The 13346-nt window shown below is 39.4% G+C and overlaps 1 protein-coding gene across 2 annotated transcripts; it reads right to left on the reverse strand.

The window, feature by feature from the left end:
- Nucleotides 1-49: 49 nt before the first annotated feature.
- LOC103715185 (transcription factor GTE9-like) lies at nucleotides 50-11954 on the reverse strand. Of its 2 annotated transcripts, none has more exons than XM_017844736.3 (10): nucleotides 9959-11954; nucleotides 9829-9877; nucleotides 9570-9725; nucleotides 2033-2103; nucleotides 1771-1840; nucleotides 1557-1619; nucleotides 1343-1458; nucleotides 1170-1236; nucleotides 946-1076; nucleotides 50-852 (listed from the first exon to the last, which is right to left on the reverse strand). In XM_017844736.3, the coding sequence occupies exons 1-10, from the start codon at nucleotides 11120-11122 to the stop codon at nucleotides 589-591; spliced, it is 2151 nt and encodes a 716-aa protein (XP_017700225.2). In that variant the 5' UTR covers nucleotides 11123-11954; the 3' UTR covers nucleotides 50-588. The 2 variants fall into 2 exon arrangements, with proteins under 2 accessions (XP_017700225.2, XP_008800952.2); XM_008802730.4 differs by having other exon boundaries at nucleotides 1557-1637; nucleotides 9959-11951.
- Between the last annotated feature and the right edge of the window lie 1392 nt (nucleotides 11955-13346).

A 13346-nucleotide genomic window follows, 5' to 3' on the forward strand; every position in this document is an offset into this window, starting at 1 on the left:
CTAGAAAGGCATCTACAAACAAACCTAGCATGCATCAGCAGAACATAACTGCACTAAGAATGAAGGAACTTTGTTTTCATCTATCAGCTGTCTTTGTACAGTTATGGGGAGCACATACGAAAAAAAAAAGTAAATTATCAACAGCAATCTCCAAAACCTCCTACAGCTCCCACATTGTAATAGATGACATGGAATGCAATCTGATGCCTCAATCAGCTTATAAATATCACCTATTTTGAGTCTGCAGCACAAGTGTCAGACTCACCAATTTCCTCTTAACCAGTCCATATTGCAGTCCAACGCTCGTATAGAGTACACAAGCTTCCCAACGGGATCAACCTGCTTCTCTAACACCAAAACTGATGGCCACTTGAATACAAGCCAGAAACCAAAACAGAAACCAGCATAGCACAACATCAGCAGTACCCTTGGCAACATTAATCATGACGATCTTGACTGTGGTTGGCTTAGGCCAGACAAACACACTTGGTACTGGGGACGCATTTGGGCCCAGTCTGCTACCCAACAGACTACACCGTGGAGACCACAGCCCATGGGCGTGTATGTAGCAGGAAGAGCTGAAGATGGTCAATCAATTTCTCCTTCCTCAACATCATTTGCAAGAACAGTGCTTGGCTCACCATCTTCCTCCTCTTCGTCATCGGCTTTCATGTACAACCCAAGCTGTTCTAAAGGGTTACTGCCCCCAAATTTAAAACAGTCAATACCCTCCTGTAAGTCAGCAGGGCTTGTCTCGCCAACAGAACTAGGTGCATGTTCAGCTGGAACAGCTCTAAGCAACTCTAGATCTTTTAAAAATTGACTGCTCTCGATCTCCGCAGTCTTCTCCATCTACATAATGCATAGAATATCCACCATCAAATAAAAGATCAAAATAACAAAAGAAAGCCATTATGATGTGCCTGAAAACAAAAGTTTACATGCCTGAAGCAAGGCCTGACGTGCTGCTTCTCTCTCGAGTTCACGTTTGTGCTTAGCTTCTGCTGCAGCTTCTGCTTCAGCTTGCTTTCGAGCTTCTTCAGCAGCCTTGGCTTCTGCTTGCAACCGAGCTTTCTCTGTTCATATGATTATAGGTACATCATTCACAACATGAAATGAAAAAAAAAAAACAATCAAAAAGTATTAACAATTGCCTCGTTGCTTCTTACCTTCCCTTTTTTTCCTCTCAAGCTCCTCCTTCTCAAGCTGAAGTTTCTCTGGATCCCTCTTTTCACCCTAGTCTCAGAAAAATGATTACACAGATCATGTACATGGTACAATCCTTGGGCAGTATACCACATGATCAGAAGTGACAGCAAAAGTGATCACACTTCTAACCAACCTGGTCAAGCGTCTTCTCACGAGCTTTGAGGATTGTGTCAGCAAAGCGATTTCTCAATAAAGCTGCACGATAGAGCTTTTTGGGGGAGACGGGCCTCTCAGATGGAGTATTCCCCCCTAAATTTTTTATAATGCAAAGGTGAGGGGGTCCGTGCATAATATGTGCTTAAGATCCTTGGAGTTTCACAGTATTCTTCTTGGAAATTCATGCTTACCCTTTTGGTGGCTATTTGCCTCGACAGATGCAGGTATAGGATCAGCATCCTGTTCTGGTTGATCTAACCCATTAGAAGATCCTGTAAGTTGCTAATAATACAAGCATTTAGACAATAAAATGATGAAAGAAGGAGACAGTATTGATCTCCAGATACAAGAAAATCTACAAGCATACCAATTTCCATGGATTAAAGGTGTAGCTCAATAACTTACTGTTTGCATCGAGCGGGTTTAAAACATCACTTTTTTCTTGCTCCAAAGCTGCCCTAGATCGTACATTTTCCTGCATAGACAAACATGACAGACTATAATTTCTAAAGGATGATAAAATTTCTGAAGTATACAAACAGAAAGAGATTTAACAAGATATGATTCATATTGATAATAATATTGAATAGAAATGGAATGACAAGGCTAGAAAATTGCTGGCAGTCTCAAGCAACAGCTCATGCAGCAATTTCAAAAGCTAAAATACCTTGATAACCATTGGAGAACTAGCAACTTTCTCGTCTGACTCACTTCCTGAGGAACTACCAGAGTCTGAATCTGCAGAAGGATCAAAAGAGTAGAATCACAAAGTATATTTGCAAGAACAAGCATTAAGCATCTATACATACAAGGCACCAATCTTATGACAAAATAAAATGAGAAAAAGACCTCTGTTATGCAACAGAAAGTAGGATATGGAGTGTGCTATTTAACAGCGATGCAGACTTAATGTAGTTAAATTGGGAATTTGTACTCGACAGGGTAGAACCTTTTGTCAAAGGATATATCTCTAAATTATTTGAAACAAAAAATAGGCTATCCCATCAATCACCATGGTTCAATAATACAGATAGATAAAAGAAAAAACAAATCAATAGCTCGAAAAAGTTAAAGCTTCCTCTATCTAACGAGTAACAGATAGAAAAAACAAATCAATAGCTCGAAAAAGTTAAAACCTTCAATTTCCTCAACAACCTATAGCCTCACCCAGCAAATCTCATGCCCTTTCAGCTTAACCTGTATAATATGAAGTTCTAAATATTTGAAACAAAATTCTCATAAAGGGTAGTTGGTGTTCCCCAGTTTTACGAGTTTAACTTAAATCTATAGTTTGAAGTGCCAGTCCTACCACACCAACTGAAAATATGCTGTTATTGCCAAGGTACATGGGTCTGTACAGCTGTAGTATCCACCCTAGCCCATATTGCTGCATAGCAACCACTGCCTACGTGTATTCTTTACACATCATAGGCCAAGACACAGAGGTGAAGACCAGAATCCTACTTTCCTATTTTAAAAGCATGTTTTATAATCCCCAATAGCCATACCACCAGGAGTCAAAGAAACCATAAGAGACAGCATGTGGCTAGGATCTTTAATCCTCTAGGAGACATCTTAGGGGTAGAAGGCCTATAAGAGAAGCCTTTAGATGTCTGGGATGAAATCCATAAAAGACAACCAGTTGCAAGTTAAAAGGATTGGTGTATTTTTCACTTATGGAAAAATTCACGATTTATTCCACATGTGGTTCATCATCCTCCATATCTCATTATCAAAGCATGCCATGACTAGCAGATGCCAGGTATATATCCTGTAGCCTACTACCCATGTTATGGCTACCTCTCTCCAGACCAGACACATGCAGTAGGAATTGCTGTACTTGTGGCAGTAATAATGATAGTTTATGCCCACGATGATACCAAAAAGGTATATCAACTACACAAGCCAGCACCAAGACTGGTATCATAAGTATATCACTAGGTGCACAACAATAATGATATGCAAGCTAATGTGTAAACAGAGTTATGCCCACAACAAATATACCACAGCCATAGACTTTAAGCTTGTAAGAACAGTTAACATGGAGTATAGTAGTTATTTAACGTCAATCTGTATGATAGATTGCTTCAAAGTTTTAAACTATGTAATACATAATAATCATCCCAAACATTTAGGATGTTTTATAGTTTTACAATAATATGTGATCCTAAGAAATTACCTTTAGTTGTTCAAAACATATTTATATATCATAATAAAGAAGCCTTTATTGTTCTAAGGTTCAAACAAGAATTTAATAAAGAAGTTTGTGTATCTTGTGACAAGCTAGTGTGACTTTACATGCCAATGCTTACTGTTGGCAATGTATAACATAATAAATGTACCACACCAGTCCCGAGCCAAGAAAGGTACAATGCAAGATATTTTGGTGTGTTATCAATTTGTCATTACCGAATCTAGTAGGCAACAAAATCCTTAGCCAGCATGAAGATGAATCAATTTTGAGCCAACTAAAGCCAATGGCCAAACTTGTCAGTCTGTTTCAGGTCTTAAATTTGGTGGTTATCAATTTGTAATTAAGGGGACAAGCAAGCAGCAAAATCCATATCCGGCATGAAGTTGAATTAATTTTTAAACAACCAAAGCCCATGACCCAAACTTCTCAGTCTGTTTCACGTCTTGAAGATTTTATTCAATTGCATTCTACAAAGGTCGCCTAAGAACTGGACCAACCGCAGTAGACTCTACTCACCAAAGAATATTTCAAAACATAGAGTCTGATCCACAAACACCAAAGCTACATAAAGCATAAACAGAAACTGATCCACCATAACCTGAATACCTTCACCATGTGGTCAATTTTGGGTCCAAATAGACACTAACCAACTAATTCTGGTCAAGCATAGCCAATGTGAGTCATGTTGTGGCTGGCCATTCAACTTGCACCCTAATGACGATTGAGTCTAAGTTAAATCCATGCAAGGGATAGTACTCGCTAGTTTTTCCTCTAAGGCTCTGTTTGCCGGTCCAATAAGATTCCCTGCAAATATTCTGCTTTAAAATTTGCTGGAAGTGGATTGGTGAAAAGAAATCGGGGCAGCTGGTAGCACAACTACTCCCTTTGCTAGGATAACCTATCCCTTTTCCAAAGTGATCCATCTTATCCCTTAAAAACAAGGATTCGTTGTGTTGCTGGCTGCCCACTCTCTCTTAACCTCCCGACCTCCAACATGCTTTTAAGATGGACCTCTCACGTGGAAGATCTTTATCGCACCAACAAGATCTTCTGGAGCCAAAATGGACCGTGAATGTCTACTCTAGCTAAGAAAAGGACTTTGTCGCAGATCTCCCCCTTGAATATTTCAACCAACCTTCCATGGTTTGAGCTCAAAGCAATCAAAGGTCATGAAAGTAGTTGAACATTATAAGAGATCCGTAAAACTAAATTCAATGACAAGATTGACTTCAATCATCTAAGCCGATGTGCAAGAAGTGGCAATTCACTTGAAAAAGAAGGGTAGACACAATTGTTATTATGTAGCTAGCACTTCAACTAATTCATGACACTCACTAGAAATTCTAGCAAATTAAATTCAATATCACTTCTTAGGAATACCAATTATATCAAAATAATCCATTCAATATCCCTACTACCAATTATGTAGCTAGCTCTTAAGTTGTCTTATTATTTCAGTTTTTTAGTCTTTTTTTAATATTTTAATGCTTTCTTATTGTATGCTAATGTGGTGAAAGATGGATCATGTAGCCACAACTTAAGCCATGTGCTACGATGCTAGACGAAGAGAATCAATAACTTCAAATTTAATTTTTCCTCTTTTTTGTAAAATTAGGAAACATGATTGGCGGAACCGTCCCAAAGCGCCCGGTTCGGAGCGTGCCGAGCCGTACTAGCGGCGGACCAGGACGGTTCCGACAACCAAAACGAAAAATCGGCGACAAAGGGGAAGAAGGAGAATGAAAAGAGAGAAAAAGAGAGAGAGAGCGGGAGAGGGGGAGGGAGAGGAAGGTGGAGGCGGGCTGGTAGAGGGTCGAAGAGCCATGCGGAGGAGGAGGGCCGGCCAACAGAGGGCCAAAGAGCCGTGCAGAGGAGGAGCCGACTTCACTTAAAAATCGCGAAAATAAAAAGAGACCCCCTCTGGGACCTCTATTTCGAATAAAACAGGAGAACCAGAGGCGGAGCCCCTCCTTCGCCCCTCCACACGGCTTGTCGGCCTCCGCCCTCTCTCCCTATTCTCTCTCTCCTCTTCCTTTCTCATTCTCCTCTCCTCTGCCTCCTCTACTGTGTCGGTATGGGCCCAGCACGGAGCTGTACCGACCCGTGCCGTCGAGCTCTAGTTCCCACATAGTAATCCTTGTCAGGAACATTCTTTCCCTTGCTTGCCTCTACAACATAAACATTCTGCATCTTCCCAACTTTCCCCTCTTCTACTTTCATTCCTCTAGTCCTATTCTACAAAGGAGAACTATTAGGTGGTACCAAAGCACCTAATCCTAAAGCAAAGGCACTTTGTTCAACAATCAATCAATCAGGATATGAAGACAATGCATGATGAGCAGCTCCAAAGCACGAAGAACAACTAGGAGTGGAAGAGAGACTTAGCTAACTGGAAATGCTTATGATGGAGAAGCAAGAAGTTTTTGAAGCCTTCAAGGACCTAAAAGTGATAGCAAGATTCACCATCATCCTCTAATAAATATCTCGGTAAATCATTTAAGTCACATATACAATCGCTGGTGGGCAGATCTGAAGCATAAAAAAACAATTAAGTGTGAAATAGCAACTCAGCAAACTGGAGGTAAGCAAGTCCTTGCATCCTTCAAGGATCAAAATGTAGTAAATCAAATTTGCCATCATCCTCTGATGAAACACACAAATACAATGCACAAAATGTCATGACAAACATGTTGATTAGAAATAGTTGTATGCGGTTTCTTAGCCAAATATCAATTATATGTTGCTTACAAAGTCCTTGGGTAGCAAGAAAGATATTTCATGTCCCCCACCAAATATGAGTCCTACAGGCATATCACATCAACACATAGTTTCTGACACCAGGGGACAACAATTGGTGGAGGTCGATCCATATGATCAGGAATTAAGGTATTGTATAACTGTGTTAAACAAACACATGCATGATAACGAGGCATGTATCTTCGTATTATGTGTCTGTCTTCACTGGTGCATGCCATGCACCACACACTCAAATACCACTGATAAAACTCATTTAATTGTTCCGAACCATGGCACATGACTGAACACATGATTAACATCGCATGACATGTTATATATGATGCCAGCCCATGACCAGAACAGGCACAACTTAAGATACTCCTTGCACGTAATAACCATAAGAGATGATCACAGCAGGCAAAAGGGATGAATTAAGGATCAAAATTCCATTGCATCATGAACCTAACAGGCTTCCTCCATAGAATTACCAGTTGTACTGACTCTTTATGCAAGGGAATGTATAGTACAACAGTTGTAGCCAAATCAAAAAGCACCACAAATATGTGGTGGAGCTGATTGTAAAAGCCCAATAGAAGATCTAGGCACAGTGTAATCTATAATTGGGAGAAGATGTAAACATTGGATAAGGAACAACCCTTTCAAAGCTTGTGTCACTTGCCAAGGTGAACTATGTGGATCAACCATCTATGGAGGAAACATGCAATATGTAGTGCCATCTGAGCTTGATGAGAAGCTGAACCTATAGATGGAGCAGCAAGAACCTCCTATAATACTAGCCTAGATGAACTATGAGCAAGTCATTCTCAAGCATCAATGCCTAGTGGAATGTTTACAGATCAAGATTCTATGGAACACATTGTGCACAACTAGCCTAGATGAACTATGAGCAAGTCATTGTCAAGCATCAATACCTAGCCACTTCTTTACATGTCAAGATTCTAAGGAATGCAATGTGCATGGGATGTGCAGATCGCACATCCCATTGGACACCCTTGACTCTAACAAGAATAAAGTCAAACACGATGCCTACAACAACACATGCTCCTTTACCACTGCAATGGACCAATCGTGCACCTAATGAAGACAGAATCATCACCAGCTTAGACCAAGTGGTCGAACCTGCACAAAAAATGGTGTGGACTAATGGTGATTGTAGATTCAGACCATATACTAGTTATAAGCCAACATAGCCAAGCCATCAAGCTTCAGGGTAGGCCAACAAGTGGCTGAAGTGGCTAATGCATGTGAACTATTGAAGATTTACTTCACAGAAGTTAGAACTTAGTTCCAGTTCCTCAATCTTTTATTTTTCATTTTTAGTGTTTTTCAATTGTATGGTGAAAATTTCTAAAATCTAAGAAGCATATATGAGCACTCATCTAACTACAACTTACATACACAAGTAATTCAATAAGTTCCAGATAAGGAATATAAAAAAGGAAGGTCCACAAGGGGCATCACTATGGTATTTCTACAAGGATAATTGGACTGAAACTAAAATTACGTCGCATTTAACATGGCTTAAAAATACACTTTCACAACTTTTTAAGCTAAGAAAAGCATGTATTCCGAGAAAGACGTTTGGTGAAGCTCAATGAAGCATGCTTCTCACATAGGTGGAAGTCTAAAAGCTGCTTTTGTTGCTAACTAGAAAAATTAGTTTATGGCTTATGCTTATATAAATCACCTACCTTCTTCATAAAATAATAAGTTGCATCTCTTGCGAGTAGCCATATTACATGCACAAATGGATTACGAAAAGTTAAGTTAGACCAACCCGGACCAAAAGGCATGAGTTTGTGGGATCATCTCAAAGTCTATAATCTAAACCTTAATCTCAACAAAGTTGGAATTAATAGAGTCAAATCAAACTTCATTGGGAATCAAAAAGGCTCAATAAGTGCTTTCATATTGTGTTATCAAACACTAAACAAGTCAAGAAAATATTCTCTTAAGAGTACTTTCACAGATTTGCTTCAAAAACAATCTTCTTTAGAATGCAAAAGCAACACCAAAAAAATGTCCCAAGTTTCTTCTTCTCTATAGCAAAATGGAAGCTACCTTTCCCACTTTCCCACTAAATTTATTAAAATGCCCGACTTCTGCTTTCTTTTTACTCTAACCTAGAGGATTGTTGCAGCAATTTATCCCCATGAGCAATTCGAGATCAAATCTAAAGTAGAATCAGCCATAAGCTGCTGAAATCAATCCAAACTTACACAGGCAATGTATCCCTTGATAAGTCTCATCAATCCAAGGCACCCATCAACCTAAATGCATGATGCGCAACTTATTGGTTCTCTTTGTGAATTTACATATAAGTTAAATTGTCCTCATCTATTACAATTTTGATGTGATGCACAACAATCATCCACTAAGGCTGCCTAGCTTGATCTCATATAATATCAGGTGCGTATCATCAAAGCCATCCAGCCTCCTCCACCCCTTACTTCCCCATCTCAGGTCATACATACCCAATACCAATTTAATCGGTCATCTCTATACAAAATTGTTGTACCTTGAGAAGGCTGGCTAGTAAGGACATTAAGACTACCAAAAAATATGAAAGTATCAAATCAGTTAATCTTCTCATTTATTTCAGCTTTGTTTGATTGATCTATTTCAGCTTTAAAGTGTCATGAAGACAGTTTCACATAAGGAGTTTAATGAACCTCTTTAAACATGTCAGATTTCATGATGTAGGTTTGCCCAAGCACAAGCTCTGGACAAGCAACTAAATAAAATCTTGGATTTGTAGTGTGAGCAACTACAAAGCCATAATTTAGTAGAAGCATCAGCATTAGCTTAAAGCATATACATCTGGACGGAGAAAATTTTCATAAAAAGTGACAGGTGCTATGATAGATATTATTTCCTAAACTACCAAGAAGTATTAGATGAGTTGTCAGCATGAATATACCATCCAAAGTGACTCGCAACCCCACAGAAACACATTTGGAAGGAAATTAAATGACATATTCAAAGGAACTGCACAAAACAACCTAGAAAATGAAGATAATGTAGAGCTTCATCAAATACAAATAACCATTTAAAATATGGAGAATAGAACATTAACAATGCAGATATAAATCAATGCACAATAATCAATATTGCATGAATGCCACAAAAAAATAAATAAATAAAATTTCAAAATGACACTGCTGAATCAAACCATACAGTAATGAGTTAAGCAACAGAATAATATAGTAAGATACAAAGCAGGAAAGAAGAAGACTTAAAAACAGGCACAGACCACTGGAAGATGATCCTGAATCACTACTAGAACTGTTTGAACTACTACATTTGCTGCTTCTAAGTGCTGTATCTTTCTCTATAACCACTGGAGGATAGCTTGAAATAGGAGGGTCATTGCCACCAATATCCACATCTTCATCAGCTGGCTCATTGCCTGCACATAAACAAGAAAGAATGATGCAATTGTAAGATGAAGTATCTAACTCACAACTGTGTGTGGAGTTGAGAAAATCATTGGAGTGGAACAAGAAGTTAACCTTTGCAAGGATGCCTGGAGGAATTGCTAAGTCCGGATTCATTTAAAATCTGCAAGAGAAGTTAGTGCAGAGTTAGGTACATACATGGGGTAAATACCTTATTTATAAAGTCTAAAAAATCAATTTCCACCTCCATTTCACAAGGCTCAGCTTTTGCTTTCTGCCCTGACTGTTTCTTTAGCAAATGATCATCCAGAAGCTTCTGTAATTGAAACAGATTATCATCACCAAGAGAATCGATATCAATCTCTATCTCCTCCTCGTTAGTTTCATTTGCATTGCCGGTATGCCTCGTCAAAAAATCAAGGATGTGCACTGGAAGCTTGCCTAAAGTTTCCAAGCGCCTGCCCAGATTCTGCTTCTCCTCCTCTGTCATCATTGGCTTGACGGTCTCAGGCATAACAATATTGTGATTAATAGGAGATGCTTTCCTCTTCTTTGGCTGCAACACCGACTTGGCACCTTCTGTTTCTCTTTTAACAGCTGCATCAGCTGCAGCCAGTTTCTTTTCAATAGGTTTCCATCTTGTTTCAAAAAATTTGCTCATGATATCTGCCATGATATGTACATCATTACCAGGTGGATTATAGGTCATGGCATTGGTGAAAGTAAGCCTCACATCTGAGACAAAACCCCACAGGCTAGAATAAGCACCTGAAGCTATCCTACTCTTAATTGTTCCCAAATCCATTGGATGCTTAATAACATGGAAATAATCTGGGATATTCAACTTCACCACATCAACAGGAGTATTAAACACCCATGCATACTGGTGTGCCATCAAGCGCTTCAGAAGTGCCTCACACTGTTTCATCAACATGGCATAGGAGTTGCTAATAAGAGGAGGTGGACCCCACTTGGCAGATTCAAACTTTCCCGAGTTCCCACACTTCACTTGCGAAGCATTCTGACCCACAAGATCCCGTTTCTCCACACGCCCATCACTGGAAGACGAGAAGGCAACCCCATTAGCACCTGCCATGCTCTTAGAGAGTATTTTCTTCTGGCATAATTGAACCTGTTCAAGCTCTCCTCTCAATCTAATTTCTAACTCCTTCCTCTCTGGAACAGACAACTTTGACCGAGAAATGACTTGCAATGGGACATTGAAACTATCATGTCTTTCCATGTTTAAGCTTATACACTTCCTTTTTGGAGCACAGGAGTCCTCCGAGTCAACATGGCCTGGGCTACCAAACCCTTCTGACTCATCAATTGTCTCAACTGCATGCCGGTAGTCTGGGACAAAACCTGAAGCGTATCCCTTTGAGAACTTCTGCGTTTTCCCCATCATGGCGTGCAAAAAATCATCAGAGCTATTTCTTCAATTCTTTACAGTCACGCACTCTAAAATAACATTTTTCCTCCTAGGGTTAAAACATCAAATTTTTACAAGTCCACATGCCACATAATCCCTTCTTCCAAACTACAATAACTTATCTCTGTACAGTATAAATTCCAAAACTTGTCGGTGGATTTATACAAATTCTGGACCTTGATGGTACTCGATTCGAATTTCCCTCCAAAATAAGTTGCCTGGTCTCTGTCTTTCTGCTTCAGCATAGACCAATCAACACGCCCACCTTCAATCGGAAGTCTACGACAGGGTTTTGCTCTTTACCGAGAAAACCCAAAATTGAGCAGCAAAAACCTAGCTTCCACCCGAAACCCCAAAACCTAAATCAACGTCAGGAAAACACAAACCTCTTCTCCCGATTCTCATAAAAAAAACCCTAAACGTAGCTCTCCTCCACTAACAAGCCTTTGCACCAAACCTAAAGCTACGAGCAGTAAAATCCCACAGAAATCAAAACCCTAACCCCAAAAACCCACCCCTAGACCGAGAGAACGAGAAAGAGAGAAGCGGAGAACGAATTGAAGGCCGCAAGGTCGGAAAAAACCAAAAAAAAACACGGGAAATGCTTCCAAAATCCAATATGAAACCTGGATACCGAGCAGAGAAGCCAATCCTGCGCCGAAGAGAATCTCTAGAACAGAGACCCCTCTTTCTCCCCACTTCTCCTCCGACCCCCTCTCTCTCTCTCTCTCGCTTTCTCTCCGCCTCCTGAGCTTCGAGAGTGAGAGAACGCGAAGCAGCCCCTCACGGAGTTCGGACAAAGGCGAACGCTTGAAGCGGCGTGTGGTCGCCCCTCGTGGCCCGGCCCGCTCGCCCGGTGTCCCCCCGATCGTGGCCGTCCGTTTCCGTTAGTCCAACGGATAGCGCTGTACTTGTTCTGCCAGTTTTGGGTTCATCGAACGGCTGCGATTCGTAGTGGTGTCTTCTTCGTTGGATCCCTGACAAATCAACGGTCATGGATAGCGAAAGGAGGTCATCCAAGATCACAGGTGGATTTGATCAATAAAAAATAATTTGCCTCTTTGTCTTGTATCTCTCATGAAATCCTGGCTATAAAAGGTGGCATTTAACACGTGTAATGTGGACATAACATGTCCTCAAAGGTGAAACCAGCGAAGGCAAAGTGAAAATTAACTAGTAGCTAATAGAAATAGCAACTGCATGCACTTGGTCATGCAAAAATTTCCTGCTATCATGCATCACAAGAAAATTGTGTGAAACATAGGATCTGATTGTACTAAAAGTTGCCAAGTAGGTAGGTTGGAGTATCAAAAAATTTTGTGTGATTCAGCACCACTTTTTAACTTTTTTTTCAATGAAAAGATATTCTCTTAAGAAACTCTTTCAATGTAATCATAATATATACTAGTTTATGCACTCGAAAATCATCAACTAGTGTTCTTAGTTTTAAGAGTAGAAGATGAGAATGATATCATATCCTTGAGCAGAAAACTTCTTGGAGCTTAGATATGAGCTGCGTATGATGCAAAAATAATTATGTATCGTGGTATCAGTTTTTGCAGGACAAAAGAGAGGATTTTATTTGCATGTTGTAATTAAAAAGCTAAGAGTCGACCTTGTCCATAAAAAAATTTATGCAAGACATCATAATCTTTATGATGCTATAATTTACTTAGTATGATACCTTGCCACCAAATTATCGTGATATAGGATTACAAAATTACCAAATCAAATAAAAATCATTAGCCCATGGGTCAATTGGTTGAATTAAAAAAGTTTACCCTATGGTTGTAGAAATGTTTTCTCCACATCTCCTGATAGTATAAAGAAGGTATTTAAAAACTGGCTTTTTTTAATAGTTTAAATAAATGTGAATATTTAAAAATAATTCAAATGAAAATAGATAAAAAGAAATATAGTTGTTGAGATGAAATCGAGAAATTAGTTTAAATGAGAATTTATTTAATTAATTGGGAGAAATACTTAGAGCAAAGGTGAAGAAATTTATGGAATTTGGATATTTATTGAACTCAATTTAGACTTACATGATGAGGTTGAAAAATAAAAAATCTGAGACCGATGTGAAAATTAGATCGGGCCTAAGTTTTGAACCCAACCAAATCCATGAATCTTCGAACATGGATTTGACCGCGTCTAATCGGGCGGACGCGAGACGGACATCCGGGACCGTGGGTTAAAT

The sequence above is a fragment of the Phoenix dactylifera genome, chromosome 7 (genome assembly GCF_009389715.1).
Source record: "Phoenix dactylifera cultivar Barhee BC4 chromosome 7, palm_55x_up_171113_PBpolish2nd_filt_p, whole genome shotgun sequence".
In the NCBI taxonomy this organism is placed as follows: domain Eukaryota; kingdom Viridiplantae; phylum Streptophyta; class Magnoliopsida; order Arecales; family Arecaceae; genus Phoenix; species Phoenix dactylifera.

What these genes read in the sequence shown, in the direction of transcription:
- LOC103715185 (XM_008802730.4), bottom strand. Translation starts at nt 11,122, where the DNA reads ATGATGGGGAAAACGCAGAAGTTCTCAAAGGGATACGCTTCAGGTTTT. An exon ending in TTCAGGATCATCTTCCAGTG is followed by an intron (nt 2,104 to 9,569) that starts GTCTGTGCCTGT and finishes ATCCTTCTGCAG; the next exon opens with ATTCAGACTCTGGTAGTTCC. An exon ending in AAACCCGCTCGATGCAAACA is followed by an intron (nt 1,638 to 1,770) that starts GTAAGTTATTGA and finishes AGCAACTTACAG; the next exon opens with GATCTTCTAATGGGTTAGAT.